At 38.7% G+C, this 20863-nt stretch overlaps 1 protein-coding gene across 1 annotated transcript in view; it reads right to left on the bottom strand.

Moving 5' to 3' along the window:
* LOC113096931 (neurexin-3b-like) overlaps positions 1 to 20354 on the bottom strand; it is a gene marked incomplete at its 3' end in the record, with an annotated part of 50354 nt that extends 30000 nt beyond the window's left edge. Inside the window, exons 1-4 of the mRNA XM_026262142.1 lie at positions 20329 to 20354; positions 18740 to 18849; positions 13717 to 14018; positions 363 to 386 (exon numbers count right to left, since the gene is read on the bottom strand). Of these exons, the coding sequence (XP_026117927.1) occupies positions 363 to 386; positions 13717 to 14018; positions 18740 to 18849; positions 20329 to 20354 (462 nt within the window). The remainder of the gene's footprint in view (positions 1 to 362; positions 387 to 13716; positions 14019 to 18739; positions 18850 to 20328) is intronic.
* Between the last annotated feature and the right edge of the window lie 509 nt (positions 20355 to 20863).

Below are 20863 nucleotides of genomic sequence, written 5' to 3'. Positions count from 1 at the left end.
ACAGTCCTTGCAAAAAATGTGGAGGCTTGGTGTGGGGAAAAAAAAAAAAACACTTTACTTGTTCCTGTGAGAGTCCCAGTGAGGATGTGAATCTCTATGTAACAGTAACGTGAGGACGTAAAAGCCAGTCCGATAAACCAAAAGACGAAAAAAAAAAAAATGTAAAAGAAAGGAGGGAGGTTTGAGAGGAGGGTAAAGGGTGGAAATGTGAAAATTCCTTGTAATACAAACCCATTTCCTCATTTTTTGATAAGAGTGTCTAGAATGAAACTCAAAGAAAAAGAAAGAAAGGAAGGGGGACACACGGCAAACCAAAAAAGGACAATAAGAATGATATCTACCAGACAATGTAGTTTGTTTACCATAGCGTGTCCAATGCCTGAGTGCTTTCGGGAAGAAGGGGGGAAGAAAGGAAATCAAAACAATAGTGAACAGAACGGTTGTTAATAAATGGATGAAATTAAAAGAGAAAGAAATTAATGATGAAACTTCAGGGTGTTAGTACATTAGTTTTGTTAGAAACAGGTTAGTAATAAAAATGGTCCCATGAATGAATAGTGTTAGTTCCAAGAACTGTTTCCTCCCAAGATGTGAAAAACGGGAAGGAAAGGATATTAAAGAGGAAGCATACAGTTTAATGAGGGCATAGGCATTATTTACAGTACACACATAACCAATAGAGATGGTTCACGACAGTTGCCTATTTAACTAGTCATCCTACAGTTGACTAGACAATTAGTGAGAAAGATTGTTGAATAGCTTTAGATTTTAGCGGTAGTGTTTTAACTTGTATGCTGATGGTGTGCTGTCCTTAATGCCAAGTTCACACTACTGGATTTTAAGCCTAACTTTTAAACGTTAACAAGCTCAACAACAGGACAGGCTTTGATTGGGGAAAAATCAGCAGGTGATCAACATTCGGCAGTCTTTATATGTGAACAACTCAACGACGCATCAAAGCGGCATATTTAGCATGCTAAATATCTGGACTAGTCGGGCAACTCAACATCACGTTGTGTCAGGTGTCAAGATGAGCTAAAACCAACGAGAGAGCAAGGCATGGGTTGAGGTCAGCGAAAGAAAAACAGCAGTAGCAACACTGCTTTAAGACAAGTTTGGACACAAAAAATGTAGCAAATTTTTCAGTACACAAACAGCTTGCAGCACTAATTTCTTCCCAATGTTAATTTTAAAATAAACAACTCCTGTTACACTTGTTGTTTCGTGTCATTCCGGTTCAACTTCTCACATGTGTTTTCAGGACAAAACATGTTTTGGGGACAGGGTAAAATCATTGGGTGACAGAGTTGTTTTCAGCTCATGTTGCGTGTGACTCCATGTCACGGATCATTTACGTCGTGATGCGAACTTACCAACAATGACTTCAAGACAGACAATCAAGTCATGTAGTCTGAACAGCACAGCAATCTGCCAAAATGTAAAGTCCTGTAGTGTGAACATAGCTTTACTTGCTATATGTCTAACATGATACCCAGACAACAACATAGTGTTGGCCCAGATCCGGCCCACATCTGGCCCACATGAAATCCATGTGGGCCAGATGTGGGCCAGACCTGGGCCGAGACTGCTTGCTGTCTGGGTAAAAGACTCAGATTCAGTAGTCCAGATCCTCTTCAGTTGTGTCATTAAATTTACCATCTTAAAAGTACAACTCTGCACTTTCAGTCTTGCATGCAATTGCATCATGTAGTTTGTGACCATTACATCATAACTGTTACCTTTCTAAGATGGTATGTGAAGTAAAAAATGTGTATCCAAACTAGCTAGCTATCAGTTTTGAAAATATATAGTTATATTGTTGTTTGCTAAAAATGGAACTACAGTATCTGAAGTAGAGATATCAAAATAGAGATATCAGAATATCAGTTTATTAATATGAATGTTGCAAATACATTTTAGTCCACAAAAGGATTGGGAAGAGTGGCTGCTCCCTCAAATCTCTTTGTTATGATAACTTCAAAACAAATAAAATTTGTGTACTTTTGAAATTGTTTAAAAAACTTCTTGGGTTACTTGTCTGTAACCCTGTTCTCTGAAAAAGTGTGAACGAGATGCTGCGCTCAATAGCACTAATGAGATAATTCTTTGTTTGACCAGTTGTGAAGCACATGTGTCAAACATGCCAAGAATTGGCTTAAATAACCTAGGTAGGTGACGTCACATATTACACTCACATGAAGGTTATAAATAGACTTGACAAGGAAACAACCTCAGGTTAATATTTGTCTGAAAGGACGTTCCGGAAACGTTTACAGTTTGGCATTGAGGCACAGCGTATTATTCCCGCTTTTTCAGGGAACAGGGTTACAGTCAAGTAACCCAAGACGTTCCCTCACCAAAAGCTACTCTCGATGCTGCGCACAATAGCGCTAATGGGTACGAGAATACCAACGCCGCCACACTGTAAGTGTCTGGACCCCCAGGGTTGTGTAGTGTGTGCGCACAAACATCAAAGAGGTCTCAGACATGACTCTGGGATGTTGAGTCAAGGACATGCAAGCCCAGAGTAGCATGGACATCCAAGCTATAGAATTTGTCAAATGTGTGTGGAGAGAACCAGCCTGCCGCACAACACTTGTGGACAGAAGGCTTTGAGAATGACCGGATGTATGGTCGAGAAAGGAACTTTTGGAAGATAATTATGGTGAGGATGCAAAATAACTTTGACTCAGCCAGGGGCAAAATCTAAGCAGGATGGCAGGACTGACAGAGCCTGTAAATCCCCAATTCTCTTAAGAGAGCTAATGGCCATACGAAAAAACATCTTTAGAGTCAGAAGCCTGTCATGCTCTGATTCTAATGCCTGATTCTAGTGCCAGCCAACCCTTGAGCACTATGGCTAAATCCCATGTAGGGACCGTAGCTCTAGTGGGTGGCCTCAACCACTTAGCCCCACAAATGAAGCGTGCTATTAGAGGATGCTTTCCCACAGAAACCCTGTCAATCAAAGCTTGGCAAGCCTAAATGTTGGCCAAGTAAGTTCTGAGAGTACTAGGGCCTGTGCATGAGGACAATTTATCTTTCAGGAATTCCAGTAATGAAACAATTCGGCAGTGCGCTGGGTCTACATGGTGTGTCATGTACCAGCCTTCTGAGGGCATAAGCTCTTTTTGTGGAGGGAGTTCTAGCACTTAGAATAGTTTCTATTACATTTCCTGAAAGGCCAACATACATCTCTTAGTTGGTCCCCCTCAGACGTGAAGGTTCCAGAGCCAGGGCCGGAATGAAATACTGTCCCCTGCGCCTTAGAGAGAAGATCTCTTCTGATCGGAATCGCCCATGACGAGCCGTCGAGGAGGGATATTAGATCTGAGAACCAGACTCTGGTCGGCCAACAGGGTGCTATCAGTAAGAGGTGAGACCCCTGTCGACGGACCTTGGCTAGGACTCCAGGCAGCAGAGCAATCAGAGGAAAGGCATAAAGACTTATGCCATGCATGGGGCATCGCATTCAGACCCAGGGGAGCTGGATGAGTCAGAGAGAAGTAGAGGTGCCGTCTCCTGTGTAGCAAAGAGGTCCACCTCTGCTTCGTAAAATCTTTCCCAGATTTGACTCACTACTTCGGGGTGGAGTTTCAATTCCCTGTGTGTCACAGCTTGTCTCGACAGCAAATCTGCTGCCAAATTCATATGCCCAGGAATGTAAATTGTCCTGAGGGACAGGAACTTGTCCTGTGCCCAAAGCAGAACCTGCTGCGCTAACTTGTTCAATCGGTTCTCAAAGGCAACTCATTTTTTATTCCTCTGCCCAAAAAAACTTCTGCCAGAGAAACAGCAGGTGCTGTCATAGATCACATTTATCGCTTGCATGGCCTCCCGATGGACGTGGTCTATGACTTGGGATTCCTGCGGTGGGTTTGAGTTACTGCAGCTTGAGCTATCTGGACCTTATTCCTCGCCCACCTGGGATTCCTGCGCTGGGTTTGAGTTACTGCAGCTTGAGTGGTCTGGACGTGATTCATCTGGAGTTATGCCATCGTCTTCCTAAATTTCTCATTCTTGCTGAATTATGCAAATAAATAAGTTTTGCCCTCACACTTGGATCTCGAGACTCCAGCATTGTGACAACTTCTTGTTATGTGTATGGTAGAACCTTCACTTCTACCACAAAAGACTGCTTTGTAAGTAGTCTTCCTGATGTATCCAAATTCCTTAGCATATCCAAAACCTCAGAAAAAACTTGATGATGTAACAAAAACTATGGACTCTCTCTTTTCTAGCATAAATAAATACAGTTTCTCCTTTACGCTTAATGAAGGTTAAAGAAAACAGTCTGACACCATGGTATAATGAGCATACTCGCACCTTAAAGAGAGCAGCCCAGAAAATGGAGTGCAGCTGGAGGAAAACAAAACTACAAGTATTTCGTGTTGCTCAGCGGGAAAGTAACATATCCTACAGAAAAGCATTAAAAACTGCTAGATCTGACTACTTTTCTTCTCTTGTAGAAGAAAACAAACATAACCCCAGGTATTTATTCAATATAGTGGGTAAATTAATGAAAAATAAAGCATCAACAAGTGTTGACATTTCCCAACGATACTATTAGAGATAAAATTGTAACAATTCAGCCATCAGCTAGTGTCACATCATACAGTGGACTATAGATCCCCTGAGGAACAGTTCCACTCATTCTCTACTATAGGATAGAAGGAATTGTATAAAAAATTTAAATCATCTAAACCAACAACATGTATTTTAGACCCTATTACATCTAAGCTCCTAAAAGAGGTGCTTCCAGAAGTCATAGATCCTCTTCTAACAATTATTAATTCCTCATTATCATTAGGATATTTCCCCAAAACCTTCAAACTAGCTGTTATTAAGCCTCTAATCAAAAAATCACAACTTGATCCCAAAGAACTAGTTAATTATAGACCAATCTCGAATCTCCCTTTTCTGTCCAATATATTAGAAAATGTAGGATCCTCTCAATTATATTCCTTCTTAGAGAAAAATGGTATCTGTCAGGATTTCAGCCCGGTGAAACACACCAATTTGAAAAACTAATGGAATGCATAGCCGATTTAAAAAAACTGGATGATGAGTAATTTCTTACTGCTAAATTCTGAAAAAAAAACAAAAAAACACACGTGTTAATTATATGACCAAAATAACTGTATGTAATAACTTAGAACACTGTCTAAGACTTGATGGCTGCTCTGTCAATTCTTTGTCATCAGTTAGGAACCTAGGTGTGATATTTGATAGCAATCTTTCCTTAGAAAGCCATGTTTTGAGCATTTGTAAAACGGCATTTTTCCATCTCAAAAAATATATCCAAAGTTATGGCCTATGCTCTCAATGTCAAATGCAGAGATGTTAATCCATGCATTTATGACCTCAAGGTTAGATTATTGTAATGCTTTATTGGGTGTTTGCTAAGCTGCATACTTAGTAAACAAACTACAGCTACTCCAAAATGCAGCAGCAATAGTTCTTACTAGAACCAGGAAGTTCGACCATATTAGCCCGGTCCTGTCAACACTGCAATGGCTCCCTATCAAACATCGAATAGATGTAAAAAATATTGCTTATTACTTATAAAGCCCTGAATGGTTTAGCACCTCAGTATTTGAATGAGCTCTTGTTACATTATAATTCTCCACGGCCGCTGCATTCTCAAAACTCAGGCAATTGGACAATACCAAGAATTTCAAAATCAACTGCAGGCAGCAGATCTTTTTCCTATTTGGCACCTAAACTCTGGAATAACATACCTAACATTGTTCGGGAGGCAGACACACTCTTGCAAGACCCATCACCTGGCTTACACATAACAAACTAGTATGCTTCTAATATCCAAATCCATTAAAGGATTTTTAGGCTGCATTAATTAGGTAAGCCGGAACCGGGAACACTTCCCATAACACCCGATGAACTTGCTACATCATTAGAAGAATGGCATATACCCTAATATTTGTCTATTTATCTCTTATTACAAGGTCACCGTAGCCACCAGATCCAGTCTGTATCCCGATCAGAGGGTCACTGCAGTCGCCCAGATCCAGTACGTATCCAGACCAGATGGTGGTTCAGCACCTAGAAAGGACTTCTACAGCCCTGAAAGACAGCAGAGACCAGGGCAACTAGAGCCCCAGATACAGATCCCCTGTAAAGACCTTGGTTGGGGACGACGACTTGCCACACTCTCCTTCTGGGCTTCTCGCCTCAGAGAAACCGAACTTGGTCAGGACTGGGTGGCCGACGGTCCTGACGCTTGAGCACAGCTGGGGAGGAACCTCACAAACGCATCTCATAGCGTTTCGCCTTCCGAAACCTAGTGGCGACAGTGTTGACAGCATCACCAAAAAGGCCAGAAGGTGAAAGAGGGGCATCAAGAAAGAAAGCTTGATCCCTCTCCCTCATGCCCGTGAGGTTCAGCCACAGATGTCTCTCTGTGGAGACCATAGCAGCCATAGAACGGCTGATGGCACGGCCATCTGCTTAGTCGCACACAGAGACAGATCTGTGACTCTTCATCGATGGACCCGCCTGTGCTTAAGTCTTTTAAAAGGTCAGCCTGGTATTCTTGCAGAACCGCCATGGTGTGCACCAGACTGACCCGCAGCCTGAAAAGCTTTCCCGACCAACGAAGATGTCATTCTGCACAGCCTGGTGGGGAGCGTAGGTTTTTTAAGGGTCGATGAAGTCCGAGGGGAGAGATAGCCCGCAAGCGTCTCTTCCACCTGGGGCATCATCATATAGCCCCGTGCCTTTGCATCAATGGTAGTTGAATAAATTGAACCGTACCAGCTCATCGTGGAGATCACCGAAAAGGGGGAGAGACTGTCGCTGAGGTCCCTCCCATTGGCCACCCGACAGAAATCTGTCGTCTAATTTTGAGTGTTTTGGAGTCTCTTGCTCCTGAGGCCAGTCTAGCTTTAGGCAATCTACTGCACGAGTTACCACCGTTCCTCATATGTTCTATCATTGCGGGAGGACTGCTCTGAGGTGGCACTATCCATTTCCACAGAAGCAAGAGATGAAGTCTCCTCGGGTCATTCAGAAGATGTGCCTGGGCATGCTTGAGAAACATACACAAGGACTTCATGATCTGGCGAGAGCACGAGAAAAGGGGCGGAGTCATCCCACTTGCCTCAGCCAGTTCGACATGCGACCCCCAGGATTTTAACGAGGGAGAATCTGCTGGCTCGTAAATTTTGAAAAACGTGAGCTGTGTGCAAAGCACTTTTATAGATAACAGATCACAGTGCTCGCATTCTCCCTCGAGCCAGAGGGCAGCGTGCTCTTCGCCCAAATACTCAAAACAGAATATGTGAGGATCATCCTCCGAGATGGGCCTCTGATACGGAGTCACACATTAGAGGTCTTCACAGTGCACCCGAGACCCGTCGACCCCGGACCCGACCCAGGACCCGTACGGGTTCGGGTCTATATTTTAAATCATCAGCCGGGTCCGGGTCGGGTCCGAATCTATTACCTCGGGTCCCGGGTCTGTTTAACACATTGTGTGTAATACCCGTGCGATCGGAGTCATCGGACTCGGAGAACATCCGGCCGTGATCAAAGACTGCTTGTGTGTTTTGTAACTTGCAACTTGTAAAATTAGGAAAAGAAAAGAGTGAGCCAAAAAAAGTGATCTCTCTCTCTCTCTCTCTTGCTCGCACACTCAGAGTTAATATACAGGTGCACGCTCGGTATTAATGCTTGCAGACTTGACACACTCATATTTAATATATTTCAAATCAGCAACACAATCTGAGGTGAACTGTCACGTGAATGTTTTCTATTACACTCAAATTCCGTTAAAGCGTCTTTTAGGTTGATACAGCTAGCACGCATGTGCAGTCTCAAGCGCATTCCATGTTTCTATGGCAACCAGTGAGGGACACTTAGACTGCCAAACCGCGTTTTACATTTTGTCCCATTTTTATAATATTATAAATGAACCGTTTAATCTTAAAGTTTTAGTGGTTCAGATTCAGACTCGATGCAGAGCAGAGAGCACAGACAGAGATCAGATGATAGTAAATAAATAATGTCAGCGGCCATGGCATTGCATGAGCGTTCGTTATTATAGTTGAAAAGGGCAAACAGTCTAAGTTATTATGCGAATTAACTCGAGTCAGAATGTACATGTGCACAGTAGCATTTGTTATCCTTCACCGTGACATCAAGTGGACTTTTGAAGCTGAAATAATGAGTGGATTCAGCTTGGACTTGGAATAACGAGAGGAATAACATGAATAACTTTCTTGTTGGAGGACTGTAATGCATCACAGGCAGTCAGGTACAAGGAAGAGAGACTACGGCTCTTTAAATTAGAAAAAAAAAAAAAAAAAAAAAAATTATATATATATATATATATATATATATATATATATATATTTTTTTTTTTTTTTTTTTTTTTTTTTTTACTGCAATGCAGTGTTTTATTTATTTTACCCCCTTTTTTTCATTCTGTTTATTTTCTTACTTGCTTATTCTAACACACACACAAACACACACAAAATGCGGTCCTTGAAGACAAAGAAACCTTAGGGTGTTTCTGTGTCACGTCTATTTATAACCTTTAGGTGCCTGTAATATGTGACGCCAACTACCGAGGTTATTTAAGCCAATTCTTGGTGTGGTGCTTTACAACCGGTCGAACAAAGAATGTTCTCATTAGCATTATTGAGTGCAGCATCGAGAGTAGCTTTTGATAAGGGAACATTTCTAATCATAATGTTATTTTTTATATTTCAGTTTATACTTGTAAAAATACTTTTGTGAAATATGTAGATACATTTAGTACATTTTAATTCATTTAATTCATTTTTATAGTCATGAAGGAAAGAATATGTAAATGTTGTCATAACTGCACAGTGACATATCATTAGCAGCATATTCAAACTGTGTAACAGATTTCATTTACAATAAAAACTGTTAATTTATTACAATATAGACACGTTCATAAACTGCCCTATTTAATTACTTGCAGTATAATAGAGTACTTGGAATCTTTAAAATAAACAAATTGATAAATAAATTAATTAAAAAAACCAAATTAACCAAATTATATTAATTGGCTAAGGCTCCACTATTTAGTGACGCCACAACCAGAATGTCTGTGCTCCACTGGCTTAAATATCCACACCATTACAGTGAGCTGTGTCTCATATAGCCTTGTTATTTGTACACGCTGTGACTATACAGATCACAACATGTAAATAGGAAAATGTTTGCATTATTTTGTCACTTATTGGGATTACTATGCTAACAGTATCCATTTACATCCAGTCTTTGTGCTAAGCTAGGCTAGCGGTGGGTGCGTCAAATAACACTTACAGAACGCACAGAAATGAAAAAGGTATGTATGGACTTATCTAACTCTGGGGGATACTGTGAATAAGCTAAAGTCCCAAAAAGTCGGAGTGTTCCTTTAATGAACAAGAGAACCCTTTGGGCCTCATTTAGATAGGGTGACCATATGCAATGTTCATACGGGACACGTCCCAGTCAGAAAACCCACATACTAACCAATATCATCTTAAATTCTATAGATTTCATTCAAATTTAAAATGTTGTAAAATTGTTGAGTGTAATAATTTTAGTATTATTATATGCATACTGGGCACTGTGTCATTATCTGGCTCGGCTCGGTGTTCATCTTCAGTTCTCTCTTCACAGCAGTTCAGTCAGTGTACTGTTTGAGTAAATTAATTACTCCAGAATATTGGTTTGTTTGAACGCAGAGGTAGTGTCAGCCACATTAAAAAAGTTAACAGCTTAAGTAATTTGAGGATTAATGCATATTGGAGACGCGAACCATTTAAAACGATTCTGTTCGATTTGGTGAACAGGTTCAAAAAGATCCGGTTACATCGAATGATTCGTTCGCGAACCGGATATGACAAACATGCTTTGTTTTGAACTCTCTCACAACAGACACGGAAGAGAAGACAATGCTGAATAAAGTCTTAATTTTTGCTATTTTTGGACCAAAATGTATTTTCAATGCTTCAAAATATTCTAACTGACTCTCTGATGTCACATGGACTACTTTGATGATGTTTATTGTTACCTTTCTGGACATGGACAGTATACCGTACACACAGTTTCACTGGAGGGACTGAGAGCTCTCGGAGTAAATCTAAAATATCTTAAACTGTGTTCTGAAGATAAATGGAGGTCTTACTGGTTTGGACGACATGAGGGTGAGTTATTAATTACATCATTTTCATTTTTGGGTTAACCAAAAAATTAGGCTGTAACTGTTTTTTTTTTTTTTTTTTAGACTTTAATGCTTTTTATTGTCGTACATCTCACCATATAAATACTTCTGATGGTATTATACACTCACCTAAAGGATTATTAGGAACACCTGTTAAATTTCTCATTAATGCCATTATCTAATCAACCAATCACATGGCAGTTGCTTCAATGCATTTAGGGGTGTGGTCCTGGTCAAGGCAATCTCCTGAACTTCAAACTGAATGTCAGAATGGGAAAGAAAGGTGATTTAATTTTGACCGTGGCATGGTTGTTGGTGCCAGACAGGCCGGTAATAGTATTCCACAATCTGCTCAGTTACTGGGATTTTCACAAACAACCATTTCTAGGGTTTACAAAGACTGGTGTGAAAAGGGAAAAACATCCAATATGCGGCAGTCCTGCGGGCTAAAATGCCTTGTTGATGCTAGAGGTCAGAGGAGAATGGGCCGACTGATTCAAGCTGATAAAAGAGAAACTTTGACTGAAATAACCACTCGTTACATCCGAGGTATGCAGCAAAGCATTTGTGAAGCTACAACATGCACAACCTTGAGGCGGAAGGGCTACAACAGCAGAAGACCCCACAGGGTACCACTCATCTCCACTAAAAATAGGAAAAAGAGCCTACAATTTGCACAAGCTCAGAATTTTCAGTCAGAATTTTGCCTTAACAGAATGAGAACATGGATCCATCATGCCTTGTTACCACTGTGCAGGCTGCTGGTGGTGATGTAATGTTGTGGGGGATGTTTTATTGGCACACTTTAGGCCCCTTAGTGCTAATTGACCATCGTTTAAATGACATGGCCTACCTGAGCATTGTTTTTGACTATGTCCATCCCTTTATTACCACCATGTACCCATCCTCTGATGGCTAATTCCAGCAGGATAATGGACCATGTCACAAAGCTTGAATCATTTAAAATTGGTTTCTTGAACATGACAATGAGTTCACTGTACTAAATAGCCCCCACAGTCACCAGATCTCAACCCAATAGAGCATCTTTGGGATGTGGTGGAACTGGAGCTTCGTGCACTGGATGTGCATCCCACAAATCTCCATCAACCGCAAGATGCTGTCCTATCAATATGGGCCATCATTTCTAAAGAAGGCTTTCAGCACCTTGTTGAGTCAATGCCACCTAGCATTAAGGCAGTTCTGAATGTGAAAGGGGGTCAAACACAGTATTAGTATGGTGTTCCTGATAATCCTTTAGGTGAGTGTATATATGAATTACTGTTCTTCTGCACAGTGTGTGTGTGTGTGTATATATATATATATATATATATATATATATATATATATATATATATATATATATATATATATATATATATATATATATATATATATAATATTAGAGGTGGGCATAGATTATTATTTTTTTAATCTAGATTAATCTCACTGTGATCTTGAAATTAATCTAGATTAATCTAGATTAAAATGGCTCATTCGAATTCTGCCGAAGGCATTCAGAATATGCGTGTTACCCAAATCAAATTGACAAACAGTAAGTCTTTGAGAAGGGGTTTATCAAGCTACATGGTGCATTAGAAAAGGGGCTCATCTCCTGTTTCCAAAATGCATCACAAAGTGCTTGAAGAAGGTATAAACTAATTCCACATTGCAAAAGGTGCAAACAACCTTACGCCTGTTTCACTCCGTCTGCAGTGCGTATGTGTTGCATATTTTTTGCACATCGAGTCCATGCTGCACCACATACGTAATGCACACGGATTGCATACGCACTGCAGACGAATTATGTGTGAGCAGGGCCGTAGCTGGGGTCAGCGGGGCCCCGGTGAAGGTTGTACCAGTGGGCCCTGTTTGAAATTGTTTAATTTGTATGTTCGTTTATTTTTATTTATTTGTGCTATTTACACAATGTTTAAGTTTTTTTTTTTTTTCAAGTTTGTAGATGTCAAGGTACAGAAACCAAATAATTAAATGTAAAATAGCACTGGGTAGTCTTCAATGTAAAAATGAAATATACAATCAATCCTACATTTATTCAGACACCTTCAACATTTCTCATATTATTACAGTTTTGCTATATATTGCTAGCAGCCAGTAGCTAAATTAGTCTCCGTCACTTTAAGAGACGATGAACGTATCCAATATAATACAAATCCCATTTTTTTCTTCAACTGTTTACTTTCACTTAAAGCTGTAGTAGGTAACTTTTGTAAAAATATATATTTTACATATTTGTTAAACCTGTCATTATGTCCTGACAGTAGAATATGAGACAGATAATCTGTGAAAAAATCGAGCTCCTCTGGCTCCTCCCAGTGGTCCTATTGCCATTTGCAGAAAGTCATCCGTTCCCGGTAAGAAACAACCAATCAGAGCTGCGGTCCGTAACTTTGTTTGTGTTCAAAATGAAGAAAAATTTATATAATAAGTGAGTACACCATGAATCCATTTTCCAAACCGTGTTTTTAGCTTGTCCTGAATCACTAGGGTGCACCTATAATAAGTGTTTATATTCTGACTATTTTATATTGCTTTGGGGGTACAGCGGGGAGTAACCCAGTACCTTTGTGATTCTTCATAGACATAAACAGAGAGAAGTAGTTCCGGCTACGATGTTCTTTCGCAAGACGCAAGCAGTTCTGTTTATGTATATAAAATATCAAGGTGAAAGTCATCATAGCTTGCTTAGTATAGACCCAGCTCCCAACCCAACTTTGAGAATAGATTAACGGCGATATTTTTTTTTATCGCCCGATAAGAGTCTCACATTAACGCAGCACGTTAACGACGATAATGGCCCACCTCTAATATATATATATATATATATATATATATATATATATATATATAATATGTGTGTGTGTGTGTGTGTGTGTGTGTTTGCAGTAAAGCAGAATTGATTTAAGAACAAGTATTCATGCATACAGTAAAGAGTATATTGGAATTGTGTGCTAATTTAAAATGATTATGTGGATCTTTATAAATGAGTCTCTTCAGTAAAGAACTGTATTTAGGATTCATTGAAAAGCTATTTGATCATAAAAAAAACTGCTGGCTTAGTCAACTTCTATGTGCCTTGCTTAAATGCATAAGCTGAAGGAGAATGTAGACCAAATGTCAACTGGTGTCAAAAAAAAAAAAAAAAAAAAAATAGCAAGGTGATTTGCTAAAACCTTGGAAGTTCTCTGAGACTTGTAGAGCTTTGGAGCATAGACTGAAAGGATTTGAGGTCAAGCTTTAAGTTCTTTGAAGCCCTTGAGTATTAAATCATGTCAAGTAACAAAGATAAAAATCTTCAAGATTTGAAAATACAGGAGGACATAAGAACATACGCTTTCATTATTAGGAAACTAGTTAAATTACAGTGTAACTAAACTCAGTTTTAATTAAATAATGACAGTCCCAAAAATAATTATCTTATTATAAACCAGATATAACATATTTAAAGTAGAACTAGCTGTGAGTTGTCTTAAGAGAGGCCATTGTCTAGAAATTACCTGTCTCAGGTTGCGCGTCACTTTGATGTCATGCCAGGCGTTGTCATTGAACTTTCCATTGACAGGCTCAACAATCGCCTCGAAGGCTCCTGAGCCCAGGTTGATGACCAATGAAACAGCACCGTCCTTCAGCGCTAGGTTAACATAGTCAGCCGACTTGCCCGTGTGGAGAATGAGACCATTCCGTTGCCAAGTTTTGAAGGACAGAGTGATCTCATCACTGCTACTCTGGATAGGATTCTGAGACAAGTCATAGCAGAAGTATTCCGAACCCCGGAATGTTGCCACATTGTCCTCGCGTGCTGTAAACAATCAAGAAAAAAAAAAAAAATTATAATGTTGCATCGATTCCATAACTGTACTTGTACACATCTGTAAAAATTAACATTCATGTTGTTGTGTTTTCTGGAGATTGAACAATGAACATTAAAATCATAATACACAGGCGACAGATACATAAATTTCTGTCAGTATTAAAACCAAGATTTCCCTGAAATGACTTTCTGAGCTAGTTGCAGACAAATTGGGATTGTGGGAGCTTTGTTAGAGCACTGAGGGGAAGTAGCAGACCACAAATTCGCAGACCTTTCAATTCCACTGTCTGAATGTGGAATCAGAGAATGCTGCACTGATGTGTATGATGCAACTTCTTAAGAAACAACATTTCTGGAAGTTGAATCCCATTGCCTCTTGGCAGAGAAAGCTTATTTCCGTATCCAACATTTAGTGTGACATTGCTATTTGCAAATTACCCTGCAGTAAAAGAAGAACAATGGTAAATGTCTTCATTAATCTGTGAGAGCTTGTTTCTTTCATGCTAACTGTTCTCTTCCCCTAGAATTTTGGCTTGCCAGAAGATGTATCAGAACTCACTGTCAGCTCCCCTCTGAGAAAATTGCAGGGACAGAAAGTAAGGGGTTGGAGAGAGAACAAGTGAAAACAGGATGGGAAGATAGGAGAGAAGTAAGATGGGGTTTGAGGGATTGAGATAGAGACAGAGAGAAAGGGCAAAAATGGTAAAAGAAATTACATAAAGAAAAAGAGAAGACAGGGGAAATAAGCTTATAAGAAATTATACAATTAAGGCCTGGGTAATCAAATCAAGCTCAAGGATCAATTATAAAATGTTTTATTAAAAATACCCTTTTACCTGTGAAAAAAAAAAAAATTGTACTGTACAACCTAGGGCTCTACGGTTTCCATTATGTGGAAAACGCAGAGAGAATTCAATCATTAATTCAAAATCTACAATTTTAATTAAAAAAAAACAAAAAAAAAACAAGGTTATGCAGTTAATGAATTCAAATTACAATATGGACTACTGTGATTATTTACCACCAAATTAAAAAATAATAATAATTGGAGTCTGTATCTTTTGTGTCTCATAGTGAATGACCAGTGCAGTTTCATGATGCTTGTGGTGTTTCCAGTTTCTGCTGTTACATCAAATGACAGAGGGGTCTTGTCCCGCTCCTGGAGGGTCACTGTCCTGCAGAGTTTAGCTCTATATATATATAGAGCTAGGTTAGCAGACAGGATGAATATTGGACAGCTTTCCCTTTAAGACCGAAGTCCGGATCCACTAAATTGTTAAATATGCGCTTTCTCTCACAACAGTTTACATTCCCTTAAGACCTAAATGACTGTGTTTATGAGGATACTTGCGAAGCCGGGCATTTTGACATATAACTTTATGCAATCAATCAAAGCCAAGAAAGTGGCAACAATGCTCACGAGCACTATTAGCAGCTGAGAGACAGCACCTGTATCTGTTGTTTGTGTTTCAACGGCCTAAAATAAGTGGTTTTAAACTGTAGTGCTTAAAAATGCATGCAAACATTAAGTTTCATGAGCATGTGCACTGCAACGTGATGTCAGCACACGCATGGTGTTATTCACGATTCTGCCTAATATCCACGTGTAAGGCATATAAGACTGCCGTCATTCAAATTATGAACAAGTATTGCCATAAACAATGTATTTTGTGGCACTACGAAATAAACGATAGAGCATAATATCAAACGATAGACTTTTATATCGTCATATTGCCCATCTCAACAAGGCAGCATAAGCTCAACCAATGGTGTGAGTTTGGGGCGGGCAATCTGTTTGTCCAATCAGTGTATTACAAGAGGTAATTATTGATCATTTCATCATGAAGGGCACATCCTATTGCCCTTATGATGAAGGGTGTAGGAGACCAAAAAACTATTCCTTTGAATGCACTTTTTCATCATCTTGCTAAGCTAATTAACGAGGTGCCATTGCCATGCAGTTAAATCTGAGCAAAGAATCACTAGAGCTAAATGTCAATTAGTTATACTCTTTGAAATCCTACATTCCAAAGGGCCATTTGAAGTGGCTTTAGTTTGGAACAACCCTTCAGTATGGCAGCCATGATTGTTCTCAAAGTGCCATTCAGAGATTTATACAATTTGGATTGCAGCGTTAATCAGCAATTCCATTTAGTACCATAGTGGTGCACATTTATAATTAAATAATTATAAAATTATTTTCAAATTGGGGAATGTAAGCTTTCACAAGATTATCTGTAATGCAGATAAATGTGCATTATAAATTCACCTGTTTCACAAAGGCAACGCAAATTACCATTCATTTCACAACCACAAGCACTTATGGCATTAAACAGACATGGTTATTTGCATAATTAGTTTCAATTAGCAGTTTACTAGCCTACCTACTGAGTCATAAAAAAAAGAAAAAAAACCTTCCTAGGTTATGAATTTAAATAGCTTTGTGAAAACATACACGTCAACAGTAAACACAGCTATCACAACTTAATTTCCTGTTACCCAAAGGGAAAAAATTAATATACTAGTGAAATTTGGTTATTATGGTTAATAAACATGACTGTTCCAATTAAAATGGTCTGATGAGAAAACCAAGGTATCATTCTCCATTCAAAGAGTATCCATGTCTACTTGTTAATTTGTTTGTGTATTTATTTATCAGAATAGGCAGACCTTTTTGTGGGTCAGGAGTTCTAAAATAAATTAATCAGTCAAAGTGTCAATTGGTTAGGTCCATGAACCAAAGGTGCAAACTACATTAAGAATAATAGGAACAATAAATGACAGATGAATGAATGAATGAATGAATGAATGAATGAATGAATGAATTAAGCATATAAATATAATATTTTAGAAACTATAGCAATATGCATGTGCTTCAGCAACATATATTGTATGTATATGGATTTTCAATATATGTGAAACACAATATTACTTTTACTAAATTATAACTGCATGCTGGAAAAGCAAGATTGTATAAAATAAATATTAAAAGATATAACTCATTGATTCAGAGGTGTTGAGGGAAATGAATCCTCTCGTATTTGATTAGTCTGCATTCAAAGCTGCTAAAAGAAATACCATGAATATTCTCATAAGGGCCACACTTGATGTTAGCTTTCTCCATAGCTTTGATGGGTCAACACAGGTAGTAGTAACTTGTTGTTTTTCCACAGCAGTCTTTCTTAACGTCTGATCTCATTTGATCTCACAGGGTCTCCAGGAGGGACAGAGTATCTCCAGCAATGCTGTATCACAGTTACATCTCAGCCCAGCTTTATCAGGGTGATCTACAGAGGGCCTGATCCAATGTCACTTACTCAGAGAGCAGTAACACAAGTTATTTCCACTGAGACATGTCCGCATCCAGCTGAAGCGGTGGTAATTTTTAACAAACAATTTTAGGTACTGTGTAACCTGTTTAAATTTGCAAAAAATGTAGTTTCCCCTTTGTGCGTTCATGCATTCAGCTGCAATGCATTTAGTATCTATTATGCCTTTTCACTATTTTAATTTTAGTCAACCTGTACTGTGTATGTTTGAGCATTAAAAAGATCTTCAAACTTACAAATCTCAAAGTCCACTCCAAAGGGAGATATGTCCTGCAACAAATGGCTCATTTAGTTTTGACTACAGCGTTTGTTTTCCTGGTTTTGTGTTCTGTTTTTCTTTTCTTTTTTTACGTATTTACTTTTGTTCTGTACTTGTTGTAGTGCTTTGGGTATAAGAAAAGCGAAATATAAACACAATGTATGATAATAATAATTATAAAAAATAATAATTGTTATAAATGATTATTAAAATTATTATTATTATTATTATTATTATTATTATCATCATCATCATCATCATCATCATCATCATCATCATCATCATCATCATTATTATTATTATTATTATTATCATCACAAAGTGGCCCATTAGAATATCATTAAAATAATTCCCACCTATGGAAATGGAATGGTTGGGGGGTGGGGAGGGGCGAGGTCATGGTTAGAATGTTTGGTTGGGTGCATCAGACAAGACGACGAAGAAGAAGTGCTGCTGTAGCCTCAGGGTTTGCTAGTTATAACATATGCACCTGAATAATTATGTATGTAAATATGTTTGTTACAATTATGAAATTTTTTGTTACAATACATTACTGACATTATACAATCCTGGACAATGATGTAATCTGCAGAATTCACACATTAACTATGAGACTACAGTGTTCCCATACATGGAGTGTGGGCATTTTCATCCGGAACAGACAGAGGAACTTGTTGCTTTGGCAAGGGCAGTAAGCCTAATGAAACATCGTCTAAGCTGTTTGCTAATCACAACACACAGGGATAGCTAACCGATCATATCACATTTCGTTTTTTGGAAGGTGGGCCTTCATCAAACCCAGAAATTATCAAGCCATTTGTTCCATGATGTGGAGATAGGTATTGTAATAATATAAATTATGTAAAAAATCATGTGTTTTTTGAACCAGCAAGCATGCATAAATCAATGTTGAATTTCCTCATGGGCCAGAAAAACACATTTCTGCAGTTTTGAAATGGAATAATGATCTGCTAAACTGGAAGAGAAAGAAACAGTGCTTGCTTTGCATTCTGTTCACTTTACATTGATTGAGTTTAATTTTCTCCACTGCTCCGTTTGCAGCTCTGTGTACTGAGCTTTGATTTCAAAATCCAGGGGAGGCAATTAGCTACCTCATTTACATGTCCCTGATCCCGTCAGCTCTGACATTTGGCTTTGCAGCAGCAAAGCCATTGCTTGTACAGGGATGACCCTGCTGCCACCAGGGAGAGCTCTTTCACCCTGAAAAGCCCTGGAAAAATAAGGTCAAATGATCTGCTTGTGTTTCTGATTCACGTAGAAAGCACACCTGCTTTTTAAGATGTGGTGCTCCTGTGACTAATGAAAGTTTAAATCTGGCATGCAACATTTCCCAATCCCACACTCCCTTCTTCTTGTTGTGATCCCGCCACTCTCTTGACACAAATGTGTCCTTATAAAGTATATCAGTGATCCCTTTTAACAGCCTTAGTTCCAGAGGTATTTCACTAAAATATTAGGCACAAAAATGTAGCTTAATACTGTACGTACATAGTTTGAGACTGTAACGAGACTTTTTTCTCTTTATGTCATTTTTAACGCTTTTTGGGAGTGGGTAGACTGTTTCAACGGTAACCCCGACATATAATCTGATTGGTGGATCTTTAGAATTATGGTTTGTGTAGTTCTTTAAACATGCTTATTAGTTCAAATCTTGTGGCTTCAACAGACGCAAATACCGTCAATCTATACAAGACTTATGTTCTGTCTAAAAGAAGTCACTGTTTGAAGCTGTAAACACTATGTGCTCTTTGTCTGGATGTTTTTAGTCTTGTCGGAAGGTTGTTTTCGCACCGTTAATGCTGCTACAGATTTAGTCATCTAGGAAGCAGGCCCGCTACTGGCTTTGGTAATGTGGCGTGAAGAATCCGCAGTGGCAGCAGCCAGCGGTGTAACGTGCCCCACTGTGCCTCCAAACTGCATCCAGCATCCTCTAACACAAGCACTGCAGATATCAGGCTAAAAATAGAAGGCTAATTTCTGCATGACAATGCCGGAGCATGACTTAAGAGTGGGAAGCGATTCAGGAAGCCTCCTACTTACTGATGAATCAGGACCAGAAAGAGCGAGCTTAGAATCAGTCGTGTGCAGAAATGGTGTGCTGCGAATGCGAGTGGGCAGGTCTCAAGGGTGACCGTACACCAACCTGCCAGTGAATGCAGCCTTAGTGGAAAACAAGATGTGTAGAAGCAGGAAGCAATGATTCTGCTGTGATTTGTTGTGTTAAATTCAACCGTAAACAAACTGGTAGCATCTCTGATGACAACGCACTCATGTGTGGAGGGTTCCAGTTAGTATGAGAATACATTATAACGGGGCCTTAGGTGTCTGTATTTGAAAATTACACACTCTAGTAAGGCTGGGAAACAATGTATAGCTAGAAAAGAAATATGTATATATCATTATTTGGTAACCCATTATGATAATATCCTATTTATGTATTATCATTAATTAACAGTGAGCAGTACAGTACATTTGTTGTTGTTTATTATTATTATTATTTTTATTTTTTTACATAAAAAAGTAAGAACTGTTCTTTGTTAAAGTTAGCTCAGGTTGTTATATTTCATAATGTATATAGTAATCTATTTAAAAACCAAGTTTCAAATCTAGTTAATAATCAGAATTCTATTAAATTATTATTTTGCACCAATACCATATCTGGCAGATGCTTTTATCCAAAATGACTTACATCACATCCACATTTTCTCGGTTCATATTTCCATTGGAATCAAACCATGATAACTTGCTTGAGGAAAGCAGCAATGCATAGTTACATAAAAGGACCAATTTCAGTGTGAAATTTCCATTTTATGATACTTTGTTGGCTGTTTCCTCTCTTTTTGAAGCTTGAAAACTCAGCCCCCATTCATTGTAATTTAATGGAAAATAAGCAACAAGCACAGTTTGGAAGGTTTTTTTTTTTTTTTTTTTCTCTCTATGAAAGAAAAACTACTTGGAACAACATGAGGGTGATTTTCAGTTCACTTGAAATTCCATTAAAAAAGGCAGTGCTAGGTGCCATGTAGTGATGTTCAAGCTCTGCGTTTAAGATTTACAGTCCGTTAACAATAATGACCAAACCTCAAACGAGATTGTCTAAGTTGTAAAGTGGTGAAACATGAATGTGTTGTAGCAGTAAATAATGTGAAAAATTATCTGTGGTGACTTTTACATAATTTACCATGTTCAGTCCAAATCATAGCCTGCTCACTTAGTGCCAATGT

This window comes from Carassius auratus, unplaced genomic scaffold (assembly GCF_003368295.1).
Source record: "Carassius auratus strain Wakin unplaced genomic scaffold, ASM336829v1 scaf_tig00216038, whole genome shotgun sequence".
NCBI lineage: Eukaryota > Metazoa > Chordata > Actinopteri > Cypriniformes > Cyprinidae > Carassius > Carassius auratus.
Note: the sequence above shows the minus strand (reverse complement) of the source record. Positions and strands in the feature narration are given on the sequence as shown.